This window comes from Dermacentor silvarum, chromosome 7 (assembly GCF_013339745.2).
Source record: "Dermacentor silvarum isolate Dsil-2018 chromosome 7, BIME_Dsil_1.4, whole genome shotgun sequence".
Taxonomy (NCBI): domain Eukaryota; kingdom Metazoa; phylum Arthropoda; class Arachnida; order Ixodida; family Ixodidae; genus Dermacentor; species Dermacentor silvarum.
In genome coordinates, this window is record NC_051160.1 from 72,693,076 (window position 1) to 72,713,296 (window position 20,221).

At 45.6% G+C, this 20,221-nt stretch overlaps 1 protein-coding gene and 1 pseudogene across 1 annotated transcript in view; one reads left to right on the top strand and one right to left on the bottom strand.

Moving 5' to 3' along the window:
• The window catches only part of LOC119458955 (uncharacterized), a 50,780-nt gene extending 42,374 nt beyond the window's left edge, over positions 1 to 8,406 (top strand). Inside the window, exons 2-5 of the mRNA XM_037720811.2 lie at positions 2,776 to 2,914; positions 4,559 to 4,704; positions 5,235 to 5,364; positions 7,610 to 8,406. Coding sequence (XP_037576739.2) covers positions 2,776 to 2,914; positions 4,559 to 4,704; positions 5,235 to 5,364; positions 7,610 to 7,853 — 659 coding nt within the window. The 3' untranslated portion in view covers positions 7,854 to 8,406. The remainder of the gene's footprint in view (positions 1 to 2,775; positions 2,915 to 4,558; positions 4,705 to 5,234; positions 5,365 to 7,609) is intronic.
• Positions 8,407 to 12,745: 4,339 nt separating this feature from the next.
• LOC119458217 (sulfotransferase ssu-1-like) overlaps positions 12,746 to 20,221 on the bottom strand; it is a 28,470-nt pseudogene continuing 20,994 nt past the window's right edge.

Sequence of the window (20,221 nt, forward strand, 5' to 3'; positions counted from 1 at the left end):
CACGCAGCGTACGGCGCGCGGCGACGATTTTAACGCCGTTGGGCTTTATACGGAACCTCACGGCGATGACGACGACGACGGCGACGGCAGAAATGCGCTTGGAGTGTACATATAATCACTATCGCAATAAAAAGCACATTCATTTAGGCGTCGGTGCGCCTAAAGGAACCTCGGGTGGTGAAAATTAATTTTGAGCACTTCACTAGTGCCTGGCTCATGGCTTAATGTGCAGTTTTTTGGTATACGGAGTCATACCGGAATGACGTTCTTATGTACACGAGAAAGAAACCAGAAGAAAAAGTTCATTTTAGAACCCACGACCTCTCGGTCCGCGACGATAGATCGCCGAGCGTTTAACCCATTGCGCCACAAACGCATTTGCAGAGAGCTACTCTAACACTCCTCCGCCAACGAGCAGAAAAGAGAAGTACTGCATTATGACACTTTTCGGTGGTCTCAGCACTACGACGCCTCGATTTTGGCATTTAGGTGGCGTTCACCGTACTTGGCCTCCGCAATTAGCTCTGACTGAAGTTGATCGCGGAGGCTGCAATTACTGTTGATTTGACTCGGTGACGATTCAGTTACGTGCTTTGTCACAGTTACGTGCTTAGCGTGTGCAGCGTAGTGCAGCTTCCATATGCATTGCTCATGGTCATCGACGTTGGTAGTCCGTGCCACCAGGCGTCAATCAACGTAAGGGCGCTTTAGCGGAGTGCACGTTTCAACAGAGGAGTCCCGATCGATCAAGTTCATTTAGAAAGACGAGAGACAAGTTACTCTCATCGCCAAACAACTGCATTTTCCTCCTTTTTTCTTCTTTGTCATCGTCTTACTTTGAGCAATATTTCACCTTGCACTTATGTCTAAATGTTTCTTAAACCTTTCAAGTCAGCGGAGGCCTTAACAGAGGAGTCCACAGCTTTCACGAAGTTATGCATGCGTTCCAGAACAGAGGGCTGTATTCTCGGACGCGCTGCTGACGCGGCTGCTGTTGTGATGCATGGAAACTTGCCGAAATAAACACCGCTGTGTAGCACCATTTTCCTTGCCGTGTGACGGAAAGAGAAGAGGAGACGGTTCTGACAGGTCGCTGACACCTGCCGGTTTTCATCTGCCAAAGTTCAAGGGCTGTAGACGTGCAGACTGACCACTTGTTAATCCTTTTCTTTCGTTGTCTTTTCTCTCGCCAACCAATTCTCTTTTTTATTTTCCTTTCTCGCATGTGATAAATGTTCCTATTATGGTCCGTGAACGAATTGACTTTGTTACTGCATGTGCGTACGCTAACTCGACAAGCCAATTGACGGGTGACCTTTGTTCTACACTCAAAAATATTCAGTTTTTTTTGTCATTACGGCATTATTATTTTATGATTTGCGCAGCAGGGCCGGAACGACATGAAGTAAATGGCAGAGCTTTACCGTAATGAAGCATGTCCCTGATAACGAAAGACACGTCACTTGTACTTACAGCCAGCGTAACTGAAATGCAAAGAGAAGGAAAATCAGAAAAGCACAACACGACTAACAAGTGAACACTGGGTAGTGCGTAGTTCAATCGCTTTGCAGCCACGAGCTAAACGTGCCGCATTCCCAGAACTGCGTGCGAGATTGCGAATGATACCACTGTTACTAATCTTGGAAAACGTGATACCACAGGGACGCGTTCTGGTTGAGCTTGGCTTGTTCACGCCTGAATTTATGCTCAAGGTACATGTCGTAATGTGAACTAATACAACATCTCTAAAAAGAACAAACAAGTTTCCTACACAAATTGCGGCTACAAATAGTAGGTTCTGCACAGAACGCGAAAGTAAAAAAAAAAAAAAAAGCCGGCAGATCCCACGCCCTGTGGGAATCGATGTTATGCGAAGCAGTGCGCGGGGAGCCTACCAGGGTAGCTCACATCCAGTTGAAGCATGCGCAGCTTATGTCCAAATATGTACAGTGCGGTTCACTGGGAAAGAGAACACATGAGCGAACAGAAGGTGCAAATTTTTCCCTCAGGAAAGTGCTACAACCACCCGGCTTTGCAGCAGGTGACTGCTTTTGTTGTTGCTTAATAAGTGTACACCAATGGGAAGCAGCTGACTGGTAGTTTGTGGCACTGGCACCTTTATACACACCTGTGGAATGCATTGACATTGGTTCAGCCGAAATTTCCAGCTAGAGCAGGCGCTTTTGCTTGCAATTGTTGGCAACTGCCTGAATACTTTTCTCAGTGAGAGCGTGTAGTTGCTCGCTTACGCATTATCTCCCAGCAGCACTGCAACAGAATGGGTTCAGATGGCACTCTTGAACGCCCAACATTTTTCTATGATGTATAATTAACTGTCAGGCTATCGTGCAGATTTTGCATTTGTATGTATATCTAACTATTGCTTGAACCTTCTGTGAACTATGCATAAATGCGTGCCGACTATTACTTGCATTAAATGTTCTTACTATTCTCACTTCGTTTTTGAGCAGGCCTGTTTTTTATGTAGTGGTTCCCTAAGCGAAAAGATGATTCATCGATGACGCTAGCCTCTACAATCTGCAGGAAGACTGTCCGATTGGACATGCGGAAAGATGAACATATTGAATGCCTAAGAGCAATCTTGACTCGCGCGATAAAACGGGCTTGTTCAAAAACAAACCAGCCAATAATTTCTCCTAATGCCTCAAGACATACGAATAGAAATTCTTGCCTGACAATACGGCGGACATTATAATATCGTTGTAGCGCTGACCATATAATTCCCTGACGCGCACTTTTTCTGCATCCTGGCAGGTCTTCGGCCGGTGGTGGGCATCTCCCTCAAGCTGGGCTGCAGCATAGAAGTGCTGGACAAGTGTGGCGCTGACCTGGTCATTTTCGGCACCGGCCACACAGTTCCCAACAACACCAAAGAGCTGCTCAAGCAGTGCGAGTGAGTATGCCACGATAGCAAAGGACTGCGAACTCACACTCCATTATTCTCTCTTTGGGATGTGGTGTGAGCATGAAGCCTTGGCAGACTGTATGATAGCGACCACGCAGATGGTCTTGTATTATTGCGATAGCAAATATATGGACACTCCAGGCGAATTTCCGCCGTCGTCACCGCCGCCGTGATGTTCCGTATAAAGTCCAAGTGCGATAACGTCTCCGCATCGCGCCGCCTGCTGTGGGTGCGAGTGAGAGCGTGCGACCGTGAGTCGAAGATGGTGGCTCGCCGTCTGCCATCGAGAGCAAAGCACGGGGGGGGGGGGGGGGGTGTATTCTACTCCGGCGGCGGCGGCGTATGGCGTGGCTGAGCGCGGCAGCGCGGGCCCTATCTTGAAAGCGATCTGGGAAGGGTACAGTCGAGATGTACCGAGGGCTGATAGTGTCGTATTCGCTGTATTCTCGCCGCTTGGTTCGCGTTGAAGAAGGAGGCAACAAGAAGGTCAATTCGCTCACTGCTAGTGCTGCCGCTATTCCTCACGCCAGCTGTTTTGACAGCGAGTGTCCGCGGTCATCGAGTGAGATGTGTTTATGTCTGCCTGTGTGCGCATGACAACATGCTTGCTCATGTAGTTAGTAAGCGAATATTAACCAGATTATACGGCCGATAAAAGCTACTACCCGTAGTTCGCATAGCTGTCTAATAATTTGCTATCGCAATCGATGCTTCGCCTTTCGGGCGAAACTCGGGCGAACATTTTGTTCGCTCTTTCCTTCAATGACTCTTTATAAAAGCAAGGCGTTCTTTGCCTCCATGACCCCACGTTTTCTGCTTTTCCAGTAACGATGCTTTAACAAAACTAGTGATCCTGCTGGGCGTTGGTTACCTGTCTGTGTATCGGCAGGTTTCATGTGTAGTGAAGTGGGCCGATCCTAGAGACGGGTGTTACGGTAAACAAGTGTAATTTTGGCAATGGTATAATCATAACTGGACCGATCGGAAGACGACGTACTCAAAAACGAGCCCGTCCAGGAGACTGTGTGATCAAAGATGGTGACACGTTGGACCGGTCCTTACGCCAGTGCATGCTCTGTGTCCCTTCAAGGGTTTGATTTTGATGTATAACGCGAGTGGATCCTGCAGGCTTTAAAATCGGGATAGCCCTAATAATGATATCGCATTGCAGTCGATAAGGTGCAGCATGCATTGACCTAGCTTTTCTGCCACTTCATACGGGTTTGGCGTCGCTGTCTCGCTGAGTAAACGTAGCAGGGTTCTCCGCACAGCTGTGGCGCAGAGATGGAAAACACCAAGAACAATTACAGCACAAATGACAAAAAACGCAAATGTGTGTGTTAAGTGTCCTTTGTGTCCTGTGTCTATAATTCCATTTATCATAGCATTCACCGTGAATAGCATGCTATAAGTGGCACCAAGCAAAACTCTCCCAGTTTTCAATAAAGCGCCTCATTCTTTCACTCGATGTATTTTCTTTATTCTTCATTTTTTCCCCAGCAGGATGGCACTGGCACTGCCGCTGTTCACTCGCGGAACGTTGTTGATAAATTTACGAACCGCCCGGATATTGGATGATTGAATGAATGAGTGGCCCGCTTGAAAACTGAGCGACCTGATGTTCCATCGCAGGATCGAGTTTTCCGCGGGTATCTGTGCGCGCCAGTTCGCCAACCGGTGCCTTCCTCCGCTTCCACGTGGCATGGTCGTCGTCATCCTGGAGGGCATCAGCCAGGAGGTCTCCTCCAAATGCAACGTCTCCAATCCACTACACGATGGTTGGTGGGACAAAATACACAGAAAGAAATGGTGTCGAGCTCGCACAAATGTCGTAATTACCTCGAATGACGTCAATTGACAGAATTCGTTTCCTGGAAGTGCACTGCAGTATTTTACTGAAAATAGAGGTATAATACGCTTTTCGTTCTCGCTTCCAGGCGTAAATAGTAGCGTGCAACTTGAGTTAACTGTGTCCTGCAAGAATATTGTGGTGATCCTGCGATTTCCTTAAGCCTCTGTGCTTTTGCTAGTGACACTTTTTAGCAAACATGCATACATAAAAACACAATTTTTAAATACATAGGAGTTTGTATATAAGTGATCAAACAGCAGCAGACTTACGATAAAGTATCGTTAAAAAAAAAAAAAAACGACCGACATAACGTGGACAAAGAAAAAGGAAAAAATAAAATAAAAACAAAGTTGTGGACGGTTATTGTTCTTGAATTGGTTTAGTGGACCCGTGTCGATCCTGAAGAGCCTGAAAGCAAAGGTGAACAACACTTGTCGCGTACTCCTTTATTCGCAGAATTCCTGAAGCATGCCCCTTGCATGAACAAGGTGGGTGACACGCTTCACATGTGCATGAAGAAGCTCACACTAAGCCTCGACTACAGCGCCAGCATCGAGCCACACCTAAGGGTCGGCCGCTCCTGCTGGTAAGCACGGACTGGTTACTCGACCCTCTTCGGGATGCAACTTAGCCCATTCAGGCACGCGTTATGACTTTGTGTTTCAAAAAGACAATTGGAACGAAACTTTCCTTCGACTGAATTCTAACAAACGGGTATTACATATTAGTGCCGCAATCTTGGCACAGACGCAGCGCTGGCAATGGTATAGTTTTCTAATTAGCCGCCTTTTAATAGCGCTTAAGGAGACGACGCGTGCATCTGGTAGGTTAGCGGTTATGACGTTAAGTTCCCGCGCATAGGCTCCGACATTTTTTCAGAGCTCCGTGGGCAGCCACATGCGGTGCCGAATAGGAGGTCACGCTGATGAGCCGCGCGATTTGGATCATGTGTCACTTCGGGCGAGCGAAAATGGCTGCTTTTTTTTTTTCAGTTTCGGCATTGAAAGCGCCTACTTATGAAACCTTTTTGCGACACATTCAGTCGATTGTAAGAACGGAAAATTTTGTTGCGCGGACGCTTTTATGTGGCCACGTTATCTAAATCGAGGCTCTTTACGTGGCCCGAAATGTCGTTGCGAGCTAACCTTTGAGAGGAAGCTTTACCACGCGAATGCATAACTGATTCAATTCAATTGAATTTATTATGCAGACATAGAATATACAGAGTTTCCAAAACTGGAAACAGGAATGCGTGGAATCAGATAAACTGTTTTGTTCGACATTGCCTGCACCGACTTTGTTTAGATTGGTTGCATTCAACAAGAAAAAGGTAAAATATACTGACTGTAGAAGCAAATGTTTACAGCGAAGTGGTTATAGTGCGAATAAAGACACTCAAGAACGTTATGTGCCTGTTCTCACTGCTTTCTGAAAAAAGAAAGCAAATACTTACGTAGTTTACATTTTGAGGAAATGTGGGAAGTGTTTTCGAGCATTGTGCAAGCAGATACGGAAATGTGTGGGTTAATTAAGGGTTCAATAAAAATTGCTAAAACCTCGTTTCAAAAGCCTATTTAGACACGTTTATCAAACGTTTAGAAAGTTTCTCTGCTTCCCTGGGAAGACCAGACAGGCAGCGACTTAATATTTTAAGAGAAATCTGGGTGACGTGTACCGAAAATTTCAAGTGTGTGTGGGTTTATTGTGTCCTTTCGCAAATAATCACTAGCTACACCTTTTTTCTGCCCAATTTTATGGGTTATATACGAGGCGTGTAACAGCGAGGACACTAACAGCGTCCCAGATAACCGTGTGCGACCATTCTGTAAGTAATGCACTATCACGCAAATGAAACCCCTATCTGACTATTTAAATTTCACATTGTCTATCTCCCGAGATTGAAGATGACCAGCCGTGACCTAAACTATTGCTTCTTTTGTTGTTTTCACCCTTTGATCGATGCAGTTGGGATAAATATTGCGACTGTGTTATACAGCAGTTATTTCGTTGCAGTTAAGTTGTTTCCTGATACGTACTAATAACTAGCGGGAAGTTGTGCGTTTGAGCACGATAAGTTCTTTTATGTAATGTAATGCATTCTGCAGTTTTTCAAAAACTGTGCAATTCCACTCAAAGATGGCTGCAAATGTGGAAAATTTTCGTAGACTATCACAGTATCTAAGTAAATTTGCAGGCTAATTTTAACGGTTCTTCAAAATTCAGACATTCAGAATTTATTTCATGAAACATCTTAGGGTTCATTGACAATGCTTTTAATTATTCGCTGGAGAAAAAACGCTTTGTCATGGAAGCCGCGCTTGTTTGTTGCTCGGCGCCGGTCGGGCGCCGGTTGTTGGTGCACCGTATTAATGAACTTGTTAAAATAACTGTGATTCTGGAAAGCCTTTACGCACCGGCACGATTATCGTTCCGCATTGTATGTCAAGTGTTTTTTTTATCCCTGTTCCTTTATTCAACGTGGTATACAGCGCAGACGACGTGGCTGACATTATGCAACCAGCGTAGATTCACCTGCTCCACTGCCAGGGGGTGTATCCTGTTCGCATATTTCTTGCCCCGTCGTCCGTGGCGTTCGCCATACTGAGCGGAAACCAGCTAGGTCAGCTTACAAATTTCGGCACTCTGCCTTCAAATCACCTGCAAGGGTGAAAGTTTGAAAGTATTTCTAAATGTTGGCTACTATGGGTACTTCGCGAGTTGGAAAATCGAAATACGTGTTCTTGTTTCGTCTTGCTCTTTTCTGCCGTACACTCTTGTCATACGTAGGTTTGATCACTTTCTCATTTCCCGATTGGTTTCACAACGCGCAGCAACTTCGCCGAGTACCTCAAGTGTTCGGGCGACGCGATGCGAAAGCAGTGTGGCGCCGAGGCGGAGGACTACATCAAGAAGCTGCTGACGAGGTCTGCGGGGGACTTCATCGAGATTGCCTGCATCAACCACCGCACCGACTTCGAGACGTGCAAGTCATCCGCGGCCGTGGTGGACATGTCCACGACGCGAATCACCTCGCTATTGTCGCCCATGGCCAAGCTCGTGTCGGCCGAGGGCTAGCACGTGCATTAGCCGAGGTTTGGGCTAGCCCCGACTCGCGTCGGGGAACGGGAACAGAAACGTGGTTATGACGAAACCCCCTTAGATAATGGAGCTGACAGGACAGCGGGGTCTGTTAGGACCCGGACAGTGCTTGAACGGGACCATACTTAGCCAGCCATAAAATCGTGTTCATTAAGAAATTACCTGTTCGGACTGTACTTGCCTCTGTCTACGAAGGCGCAAATGGGGACCATGGTGAGGCCACTTGGGCCGTCATGCATGTTATCCGTAGGAAACATTTGGCATGGCCTTATGCGCCATTGACTGGCTGAATACGCGGTTTCTCCACGTCTTTAGTTAGCTACAACTCTGAAATGGCACAGTAGATGGCGGCCAGTCACGTGATGCCTTTCTTGCAGTTCCTTTACAGGGCCCTCAAAGTTAAACAGCTTTTTAAATAAACACGCCATGCTAGCTACGCAACATCTGCTTGCACAAACGGTTTATGCGCTTTGGCGGACACAATTTCAGCGAACAATTGTAATCATCAAACACAAATTTAACAAAACTTCTGAATAAATTTTTGGGTATGCACGTTATGATATACGGCAACACAATCGTATTCACGACAACATCACTCTGATTGGTTCCCCAGGAGTGCTTCTGCCTCGAGATATTCATCATAACATTTTATACTCAGCCAGCATTTCGCAGCCAGCAATTTCGCATTCATGAGCTTGGATCCCGACACACCGTCAAGCGGTGAAGGAATGTCAACGTGAGGGAAAGAGAAGGAGTCAGTCGTTGCTTGCTTTCACTATCCTATACCAAAAGTGCAGCTGTTGCCAGATTCGCCCAGCTTGAAAATAATATTCGACAGTCATATCTACGCACAACTACGTCGCAATGGGCGTCTGAAGTAGTGTAGAGATTAATGCTGCAGAAAGCGAAATTAGCTGATTGAGTGTCAAATTTTATGAGTGTCAAATATATCGCACCACAAGCGCCCCAGGAGAACGAAACAATGTGAAGGTGTCTTCAAAATGTGTCATAAAGTTTCAAATGCAAACATGTAAATTAATTGTGATAGCAACGATTTCATTTAAGAAGTTTTTGTGAATTATGTGCTTGGTTCTTTGTTTTTTTTACGAAAAATGTGTCCGACAAAGCGCATAAACCGCCTGTACAAACAGATTTTGCTTAGCCAGCGTTGCGGTTTTTTTTTAAATTTCACTTTCAGTTTTAACTCTGAAGGCCGTGTAGCTTGCTTTTCTGACTCTGTCGTTTAGCGGCACATTTGTCGATGGCGTCAAATATTCACCTCGAAGGCACTCTGATCTAAAAAAGGAATACACTGCCAAAATGAGCAGGGACAGCAAGATAGATTATTCTGTAGAAACAACTGTTTCGAAAATCAATTTACCGTGACGTGCATGCGCTCTAAGTAGTTTTGACTGCCTGGTACTGCAGAAAAACCTCTGAGTGACTTGTTACCATTGGAAAAGCATAGGTGTGAAATCATAGGATACAGACCTTCATGCATCGGCTATAACACAACAGTGCAGGCTCTTGATGGCTTTATAGCGTTGGTCTGTTTCAGTAAGCAGGCAGTCAGGGACATCTTCAAAATACCAGGAAGAAGTCCACCGAGGTGGCATGTGTAACTCTTTTTATGAATGCAGAATTGTCACTAGTAGAAGCACGGATTGCGGTAGATATTATGAGCCTGTTCACCGCTTCAGGAAAGCGTGGACGATTGTGCGCTGACAGGCATGACGGTGCTTTAGAAACGGTGTGACGCGCGTCTGTTTTGTGAAACGAATGAAGAACTCTAGATTCTACAATTCTTCTTAGGTCTCTGGGCTAAGGCTCATTGATAAGGATTCCTCTGCATCTTTACATGGAAAATGGTGCTGGCGGTCATCCTAACACGTTCATCCTTTCTCCCCGCGCTCATCCGCGAAATTAAAAAAAAAACTCGTCCACTTTTCAAGGACGTCAGCAGACATGGTTAGCTTTGGAAACATTGAACGTCCACTCGCACATAACTGCGTGAGAAAAAAATGTGCATTGTGGATCTCGTATAGTCATTTTTTTGGTGTCACATGGTTACTCTTTCATAACTTTTCCAGTACCCGAGGACATGACGCCGGCTCATTCAGTAGGAGCAGGTTCTAAGCCGCGAGCATCACCGTTTTCGGACAGGCAGGAAGCCTGTTGTGGACTTAAGATTTGTCGTACGGCTGTTTTTTTCTGTGTTGCATGTGTGATTCTTTCTATATCTGTCGTGCTGTCAACTTTTATTTTTATTTTTGGCATTGTTGTAACAACCGGTATTTCTTCCTTTAATTCTTCTGCGCTGGCGCCTATGGTGCTGTGTAGTGTTTGAATGAGTATGAAATAAAAGACAGTCGTGTTCTGGCAAGATTCTTTGACATCGTGAAAGAAATAGTGCTGCCAAGAATGCCCGTCATGTGCTGACGCCAGTGAGTACAAAGGTGAGTACGGACACTTATACTGAGAGCACCTTTCGCTTCGGCTGGTAGGAAACAATGCCTAAACGCACGAACAATGACCGCTTCGTCTATCAGACAGTCACAAACCCAGGCGGACCCGAACTAGGCACCAGACCTCGGTCCATTATTGAGAAGCCCTAGAATCAACGTCTGATAATTTCCGACTTGAAATGAAGCTTTTATAACCCTCCCAGAATTACGTGACAGTCCGCAACGTTAAACGGTTGAAAATTGGCGACGATTGCATTAGCTTTAAGCACGTTGGAATTTAAATAAAGGTGGTCTTAGTACAGAAACTAAACGATTATTCGGTTCCCCGCTGACGCAACGAGCTATACACACTCCACGAAAAGAACCGATGAGAAAGGCAGCATGAAATCTTATGAGACAACAACCTCCCATGACAGCCCCACCCTCTATCGATAAGGTACGTAAATTTTTATCATTGCAACTGGGCTGACCAGCTTTGCCTGCATCGAGGTGTTCCATAGGTTGTACCAGAAGGTTCTTTAAACAGCCAATGCGTAAGTCTGGGCCGCCAAAGATGAAATGAAAGGAACTCCTAAGGACTTTGGTCCTTGAACTTTATATTGCTAAAAGGACAAGACCATAAGAAGGAAAAGTGGTTTAGAAGTCTATACTGTATACAGACTCAAAATCTATTTTGGCAAGGAACCACCGCAAAACAAGGTTTTCGCAGCCACGACATGGTATCGTAAGCCTATTGTCTTCGCGACAAGACGGCCACCTCGCCTTGAATGCGTATTCTGTTGCGTCCGTTTAGGGTGTTTTGAAGCATTGGTACAAAGTGGTAGGCGGTTAGGTCGTACGCAACATCGAAACACGGTGTCTACTTCGAGTTCGTGTCTCTCTTCGGCTCAGCTGTTGGCACTCGATCATTGCCTTTATTAGGTGGTAATGATGACGGCGTAGTCAACTGACACCAGCTACTCCATGTGTCTTAGTGTGTGGCACCCACTTCCAACAAATGACAACTTTTACACTTATAGGAAAATGTAGAGCTAGTAAATGTTCCTCTTCCACAGCTCAGTTGAGATTCTGTTTATAGCATATGTTGCTCGAAATATATCTACAGGAACGACTTCTCTTGCAAGAAATGAAATGATTAAGAAAGCACGTGCACCGTTATAAGTCACACTGGTCGCAACGACGGTTAGTACTGTACATATTTATTTATAGGTATATTAGTGTGACATATATTTAATGACATTCGCAGTGTAGCAAATGTGTGCAATGGGGAGACAATAGGACGCTGCTTTGGAGACCATATGACGCTCGTCTGTTCCGTGGAACATACACGTGTGACCGGGATACCATCGGTCCAGGGAGCAACAGACTACAAAATAATGTGCAGCGATCTACAGTGAAAAACATACATACATACATACATACATACATACATACATACATACATACATACATACATACATACATACATACATACATACATACATACATACATACATACATACATACATACATACATACATACATACATACTACATACATACATACATACATACATACATACATACATACATACATACATACAGTCAGTCGGTCGGTCGGTCAGGACAGGCAGGCAGGCAGGTAGGCAGGCAACCGAAACGTAATATTTCTGCAAGTGTCCCTTTATGGGGAACTTGCTGGAAATATTTTTACAGCGGAGCTGTTATACGCTAGTTTGCAGCGGATCCCTGCGTGCGTAGACCGAGCGCGTAGACCAAAAATTACCATCATCAGCAGTGGCTCGAGCGTCGTGGTCTTCTTCCATAGCTGGCTGGTTGGTGCCCCTCGGCCCAACTGCTCGCGCGTCTCGCGCAACTGCTCGTGCAACTGCTCGCGCGTCGTCGTCGTCATCTTCTTCTACAGTTGGCTCCGTTGTTAAAAAAACTGAAAATAATCACTGGGTGTATCTCTTTGGCTGGTGACGTGAAGCACTGCATAGGCACGTTATCTCAGTTGCGCTCCGGCCGTGTGATGGATAGGCCGTGTATTGTGCGGACCGAGGAAGAACAGCATGCCTACAAAGAACGACGGCGAGAGCAGAAGCGGGAATGAGCGCAAAGGCGGCGGGAGGCTGCTAACGCCGAGTCCATGTCCATCGTAATTGCGCGTAATTTCAGCGTAGACCTTTGTCGGCCAGACCGAAAGTCGTTGTTGGAATTTCTATAGGAAAGGTTCGCCATTCAGTGCTATACAAACGTCGGTGGGCCTACCACACGTCATCGGTCCTGCATAGACTTGACTTTCGCGAAGAGCATTTCCAGGGTCGTAACAGGACCCATGGCTGTCTACCATAGCGACCACAAAGCTATAGTCATCTTAGTGACAAAATGATAAAGACGGTCGAAAATAACAATTCATGCGGGATGTGTCTTTATTGAAATCAATATAGCATGTCATCATATCTACAGCCCCGCTGGTGATTCACATTCACAGCGTATAGAATGGCACTGAATTTCTGCAAGCGTCCCTTTATGGGGCACTTGCTGGAAATATTGTTTTACTTATTTTAAAGTCTGAGGCAGTCTCCCCACAGACTCAATAGGTTGATCTCGCTAGACTTCAGCGCCGCTTTGTCCTTCACCCTCTGCACCTGCTCCGCGTTGAAGTGGTTCTTCCAGTCTCCCACAACACCTTTCCTCACTATGCTTGTGCCTTCGGCAAGCTTGCTGGTCGCGCGGTGACCTGAGTGGTCCAGGTACAACTGTGCCCACCGGGGTAACCTGTCGTAAGGAGAGGAAAGAGGATACGAAGAGCGGCTCCGCATGCGAAATGTTAACAGCTACAAAATAAAATAATAGTAATAGTCGTGCTGGTTTTGATGACCCGTTTGTTTATAGCAATGCCTAGATGACACCGATCGGTGTGTGTATAACCGCGGAGCCGGGTTTCCTGTTATAAGACGTTTAACATGATACTTGGATTCGCACATATCTGTGAAGTGTTTGGGGAAATTTTACTTTGATCGATATAGCCCTTTTAGAATGGCCTACAATAAAATCCCCGAGCAATCACCGAATACCAACATGGCTCTTGGCTGGAAATGTAAAAGTGTGCCATCTTAATAAGGCTATCGTTTAAGCGTGTGCTGCTTTCAACAGCGGTTCATCTGACGACGAGTGGATGGCATGACCGACCCGGCAGGCTTGAGTTTTATCGTGTAAAGCGACAGTTATGATTTTCTTTACAAGTAGCCGCTGTTCTGACGCGATTAACGGTGGATATATGTTGTAGCGCGAGAAGTTTCATTGTAACACGAGCAGGAAAATTCTACATTTAGAATCGCTGAACACTTGACTACTTAGCATTTAAAGCCTTACTTAGCAGCCTGACCACTCCTGACAATGAACCTAAATAATGTCAACATATTATCGCTGGCTTGAATCAGCGGGCAGCAAGAACTTCACCAGTCGTGCGGTTGACGCGGCCCTGGGAAGCGGAAAGGGTGAGAGATATAAATAAAGATGGTACCGATGTTGACCAACTGATTATGTGGATACCAAACGTGAAATATACGTTGCGCGACACATTAATGTATGCACCGATATGAACGTTTCCAATTGTGTTTATTGCGTTGACTATTTCTGTGTCATTAAATATCGGTTATGTTTTAAGCCTGCTCTATTATTCGTCTAGTCTCACACGTTTCGACAGCGGTTCGCCTTGAACTCGGCGTGTTCATCACGTATGCAGATGCGTAGCAATGTTTCGATTGGTACTGCAGGAATACCACAGTGACCGCTTGTATGTTTCCAACGATGGATTATAGTCTTGCGCTTTAGTTCGGCAGCTGCAGTGTTCGTTCGGGTTAAATACATTGAGCTTGGAATTTTGACACCGACGACAGCCACCAAACTTGCAGATCTGCGTGCAGTACTTCAATTCATCGACTAAGAAACACCCTCATACCCAGAAAACTTTCGACATTGCCGCTGTGGCCATCAGTCGAACTTCACGCTATTGCACCAGCGTAACCGAATGGGTAGAATAAAAAAAAATGAGATTACAAAAGGCAGCCCAAATTTCAACAACTTTCAGTTAGCGACGTGGAGAGGATACGTCCTTCAAAATCTTGCATATTTAGGGCACTGATTCGTGACTTTCCAGCTGTGTTATAGCAGCGTTTTAATCAGGAGTGACCAAAACACGCATGCTAATAAAAAGACGCACCCCCTCGACGTTACTAACGGAAAGTTGCTGAAATTTGGGCTGCCTTCTGAAATGTCATTTCTTGAAAATGCTGCGCATTGAGTTCCGTTTGCGCACTGCGGTGAAGTTCGAAAAATAGCCGAAATTCCTTGGCATGCAGCAGGTCTATCTTGTGAAATATTTTATACCACATCTTGTGTCCTATTAAAATGTTATTTCGCCATTACCTGCTGGCATAAATTCTGTCTGCATGCCGCCCCTGTCTAATGGATGCCTGTATTTGTTTTCTGGACCCCAGATGTCTTCGAGATTTTTTTGTGGCTTTTTTGTCTGAGGTTCATTCCCGAATTCACTGGGACGAATAAAGCGCTGATTCATTTTATTCAAATTCCAAGGCAGCCCCCCTACATAGCTTACTCCTTACATTCCGCCATAGATGCTACGGACAACTTGTCAAGCAGATATAACCAATTTGCCATCGGACAGTTGAGACAGGACACGACAACGTTTTTCAGTGGCTACCAAGGTACTGCATTGTCAAAGGAAATGATCAAGCACATGCTTCCACTAAATCTGCCAGTGGCAGCGTAAACTGCGTTGCTATCTCTATGCCAAAAGCGGGTGCAGTGGTAAAACTCCTCCCGATTGCACATGAGATTGCCCATGTTCCCAAGAAACACAGATATCAGCCTCTCGCGATGTTGAACATATTATCAACGATGGTGGGCGGACATTCGCAAGACCACTTATGACTGAAACGCTATGCGAATTCGGCACCCACTTTTCAGTAATTCCTTCCCAAAAAGTAAGGTAATGAATGTTAGGTCTTGTGTCTAGAATAGGTAGATTATGACTTGCTTTTATATGCTGCGAACTTTATCAATATCGTTTCTGCGGATGTTGTATAGGACAATTCCTCCTTTTCAATGTATTACAGCGAGAAGAACCAGAGGCAAAGATTCAAGAGCCTTCGTTATAAAAGAAGACTGTGAAAGAAGTCTTCTCGGCTGTAGAACTTGCACAGAGCCAGTGTCGACAGTGCGTGACGGCATTCCAGACACGCTTCAAGTAATTTTGCAGCTGCTAATTGACATGCTTCCGGAGGACCTCGCTCTCATAAGCAAGTGTGCCGTGTCTAACGTGTGTCGAGGATTCTACAGTAATCGGTCCGGTATCCCGAGATTATGTGTGTTAATGTCCAGTCACTACCACAGTGCTAAACCAAGAAAGACTCGAAAAAACGCCTCTGCTCGTAACTCCAGTTCCAGAAAAGTACAATGCGTATTTCTTCATTACTCGTTACATTACTCCGTTACTTCACCTGGTAACCTACACACAAACACACACAAAAAACGAGAAATAACCAAAGAAATGGACGAATAAGCAACCTTTGAAACGCAGAAGTTTGCTCTGAACGTTCTGTTTCCGTGGAAGCAATTACCAAGCCAAATAAGATAATCCCGCACAATCTTCCAGCCTTCTCACTGGAAGTGGCTCCGCAAAAACGTAATAACGTTATTCGTTTGCCGGTTCGCAGTTTCCGTGTCAGCGCACTTTCCTTCCTGCCTTGCCGGTATTCACGAAATGATGAAACGACATGCAGAGGCTTTTGCATCCGCCCTATGTACAATGGGGAATGCAACATTAAAACATAAATTCATATAGTCAGTCTAAGCAAGTCCCGAACTTCATCAGACTTCAGCTGTTGAGCTCCTCAGACACTAGGAGCTGTATTAGTAAATTACCTTCCTCCAACGCCAAAAAACAAAAAAAGAAAACAAATACGCTCTTGCCGTCACAGAAAGCTTCGTAACCGAGAAAAGGCAAGAATAATATGTGGCTGGCGACGCCGCTTAGATGCCATTGATTTTGAATGTGTCTGCTGAGGCATAGATAATTAAAACGAAGCTTTATATGGCTAGGCCAAACGAAAAAGCGTGTGTTTGTCGCCTGTCCACAGAAAACTATCATCATCAGCATTGGCTCGAGAGTCGTCGTCTTCTTCCGCAGCGGGCTCGTTGATTCATTGTCTTACGCGTGATGGGCAGATTTAATTTTGAAGCAATTTAGTATCGAAGAATCGCAAGCGGCAATGGCGGGCGAATCCTGCTAACCACGCCTCCGAGCAAACTCGAGACATCGAACGCAAGTTACAACGGCGGACACAGCCGAACGTGTGTGTAACCTCATAATTGAGAAATACTGTAACGAACCGTCGGAATTAACCCAGTGATAAACACCGGGGCCGCACGTTTCAGCTTCGCTGGTTAACCATGTGTACGGAGTGCTTGAACGGTGAATTCTTTTTTATAGTTAAAGTACAAAGGCGCTGTATTTCAAAAGAATGAAAAGCCTAATTTAGCGAGTTTCGGGAACTTGACGAACATTGAGGTTCGTATTTATTCGTGAGACGTGTTTAGGATTGTTTAAGCGCTATGAGCAACAGGTACAAGCAAGCGCACAAGCACATGCGGTGAATAAACTGTCTGTCACAAGAGCCTGAATACGCGAAAGTATTTTCAAATCCATGACGAATGGTGCGGGAAATTCGACGCGAAATTATAACCTTTTTAAAAATTCCTCTATCCCTCTAAACCAATTAGGTGTCCTTTCAAGTCTCTACGGAGATTCATATGCCCCATGCTAGCTAGACTGCATATCATCACCTGTGCCTGGGTGTATAGGCCATGAGCTCAGCCTGATACTCTCGCTCGAGCCGGGCTAGCCGGCGGACGTCTGCCAGGCTCGCGGCTTGCAGCACCTTGGCCAGGACGTCAGGGTCAGAGCGGAGCGCTTTTCCGTACTCGGCTCCGAGGAAGTCGGCCACCGCTAGTAACCCAGGACTTGGTATCCTGCTTCAGGTCTTCGTACCTGCAGAAATAAGCAAAAGCGGCATGGGATCTTAGCAAAACATAAACACTTCAGGCCAATAAAAAAAATTGGAGAACGCTTAAGCTTCGCCTTTAAGAGTGGAACGCGATAGCGTTATCGGGCCCCGTTCGCATCGCATTTTTCTTTATGAGTAGGCTTCACTGCAACACAGAACGCGGGAAAGTCAGCTTACAAAGCCCAAGCTTACACCAATCCCCTTAAAGTCGGCTTCACATTTAAACAGAAATACATTGCTGGGAAGACGTTTTTCCAGGGCAATATAAGTCGTCTTATATTAAAATTGAAGGCCCTAGGACCTTTTATTATTATTTTACTAATTGTTTGCTGTTGCCCCGATGCGCGCGCGTGTCCGAAATTTGACCGGCCGAGGATGCGAGCTCCACCTGGATAAGATTTTCGCAAGTAACCTACCAGAGCGCGCCGCTGTTGGCATGATATAAATGCTGGAAAAGAGGTTTGTGTTTGAGTTTCCTCGTAACAGAATTATGTTTTCTCGTACATTGAAATTACAATTCGTTGCCACCATGTGTATAGGTTGGGGTTAAGTCGTAATTTACCATTTTTCTGAGAAATCTTACTATGAGAAATTCAATTTTTGTTCACTAACAACTTGCGCCACGCGGAGGGCCTGCGCGGTCGGGGTGGTTCGGGGTGATTTTCACCGTCACGGATACCAGCGCTTACGCCGACACCGATGCCGGCGCCGGATTGTCTGCGACACGGGGCCCTTAACGCTAGTCGCGTTAATATAAACCTTCTTTCGCCTTTCTACGTATACACACTTTGAGCTGCAGAGGGTCGTCGTAGAAAAGTTACGACGTGAATGTTCCCGTCTAGTACAGCTACCAGCACTCGCTATGCATTAGCGTTACGTGAGAGATTTGGGTGACAGCAGAGACAAAAAAATGTTCGTGCTTCATTGAGTTGGTTCGATGAAACAGCGCTAGATGAAAACAGCGTTCATCCTTTGGCGTGTTGGCACGTACAATTCAATAAAGATGAGCGCACATGAAGAATACCAGTAACCACATTCTTAACTTCTTTCCCGTTCGGGTTCTTTTCCAGTTCGATTGCCACTACTTGGTTCAGAAAACGCACATTGGTAAATGTTTTGAGGAAATGCCTTTAATATCAGACACATTCTGCAACATTAGTTTATAGAGGCTTCAATCCGGCCCTTTTATGTTATTTTTTTTTCTGCTGCGTGGCGCATTATCAATTTAGTTATGTGCATACTTTGAATTATATGACTGTTTGTTTCTGGGCAAGTTAGTTTATGGTTCTTATGGTGTTAACAGGGGCACGAAAATATCTGAAGCAGCCACAATACAGGAAAGAACGTCATTCGCTACTAAGTTAATTCAAAATATAGTTGTCCTTTTTTCTAAGGAAGGGGCCAGCGGGAGCGAGCCCAATTCCTCATGGCAACCAAACTTAGCGGGGTGGCTGTTTGGGCTAGTTTGGGATTCATTATCATGAGGGTACCGCATGACGGTCGTAGACAGGACAAGGACAAACACAGAGTTCCAACTGAGATTCTGCTATCCAATGCGCCAAATTTATACAAAGCCCCCAGTGTAACAGGTATATGAAAAGCAGGAGCATCGCTGACACAAATGCCTAACACGCTGGCAACTTCCTCATGAAAACTGAACCTGTCTGCCCCGATTGACGTTAATTTGCAGGGACGTTCTTTTCTGTATTGCTGTTTCTTGACATCATTTCGCGTCCTTTCACGCCATAACAACAGCGAATCATATTAATATAAAAAATGCAATCTACGTCATCCCCTTTCATAATCTGTTATTGTTAACATTTGTGGTGTACGCCAAGAGCACTAAATCAAATATACCATAATAAAAAATTCTAGGCCAAAAGCTACTAATGGAAGCATAGTATGCGACAAATGGAAGTTTCGTTGAGCATAGGTCGGCAAGCTCATTGATGAGTCGACTAACTCGGACTCAGACCGATCTGTGAATCTGTGTGTGAGTGAGCCTATACTTAAATAGAATTTTGATGAGTCCGAGTCCACGTGAGTGCGATTGAGTAGAATTTTGGTGAGTGAGTACGAGTGAGGTTCTAAGTAAAAAAAAAAATGTGGTTGATCCCTCTTATATAGGAATCGGTATAGAACACGAAAGTGAAACGTGTCTTCACAGAAGTAGTGTAATGTTTATTGCACATTGATATATAATGTCTATTGGTGTTTTGTGGCTAAAGCGCCCTTAGGCGTTGATGCACCCACGCTGACGCCTGGTGGCACGTCTCCTCCATCACGACTACCAACGTCGATGACCATGAGCAACCGTCGTGCATATGGAAGCTGCACTACGCTGCACACGCTAGCACAACGCGAAAGACGAAGCACGTAACTGACACACTAATACAACGCGCAAGACAAAGCACGTAACTGAATCGTCACCGAGTCAAATCAGCGCGTACAGCGCGTCGTAATTGCAGCCTCCGCGATCAACTTCAGAAACATTTTCAGAGCTAATTGCGGAGGCCACGCTCCGCTGTGCTGAGTACGGTGAACGCCACCTAGGTGGCGTTGGTAGTGCTTCTTGATGCCAGCGTCCCTTCGAATGCTGGCATCGAGGCGTCGTAGTGCTGAGACCACCGAAGCGTTCACTGTCGGTGCGCGTTAGTGTCATAATGCAGTACTTCTCTTTTCTGCTCGTAGGCGGCGGCACCGCCCGGAGCAAGAGCGCGGGTACACGGAGGAGTGTTAGATATATAAGGCGCGTCTGTGTAGCTCTCTGCAAATGCGTTTGTGGCGCAATGGGTTAAACGCTCGGC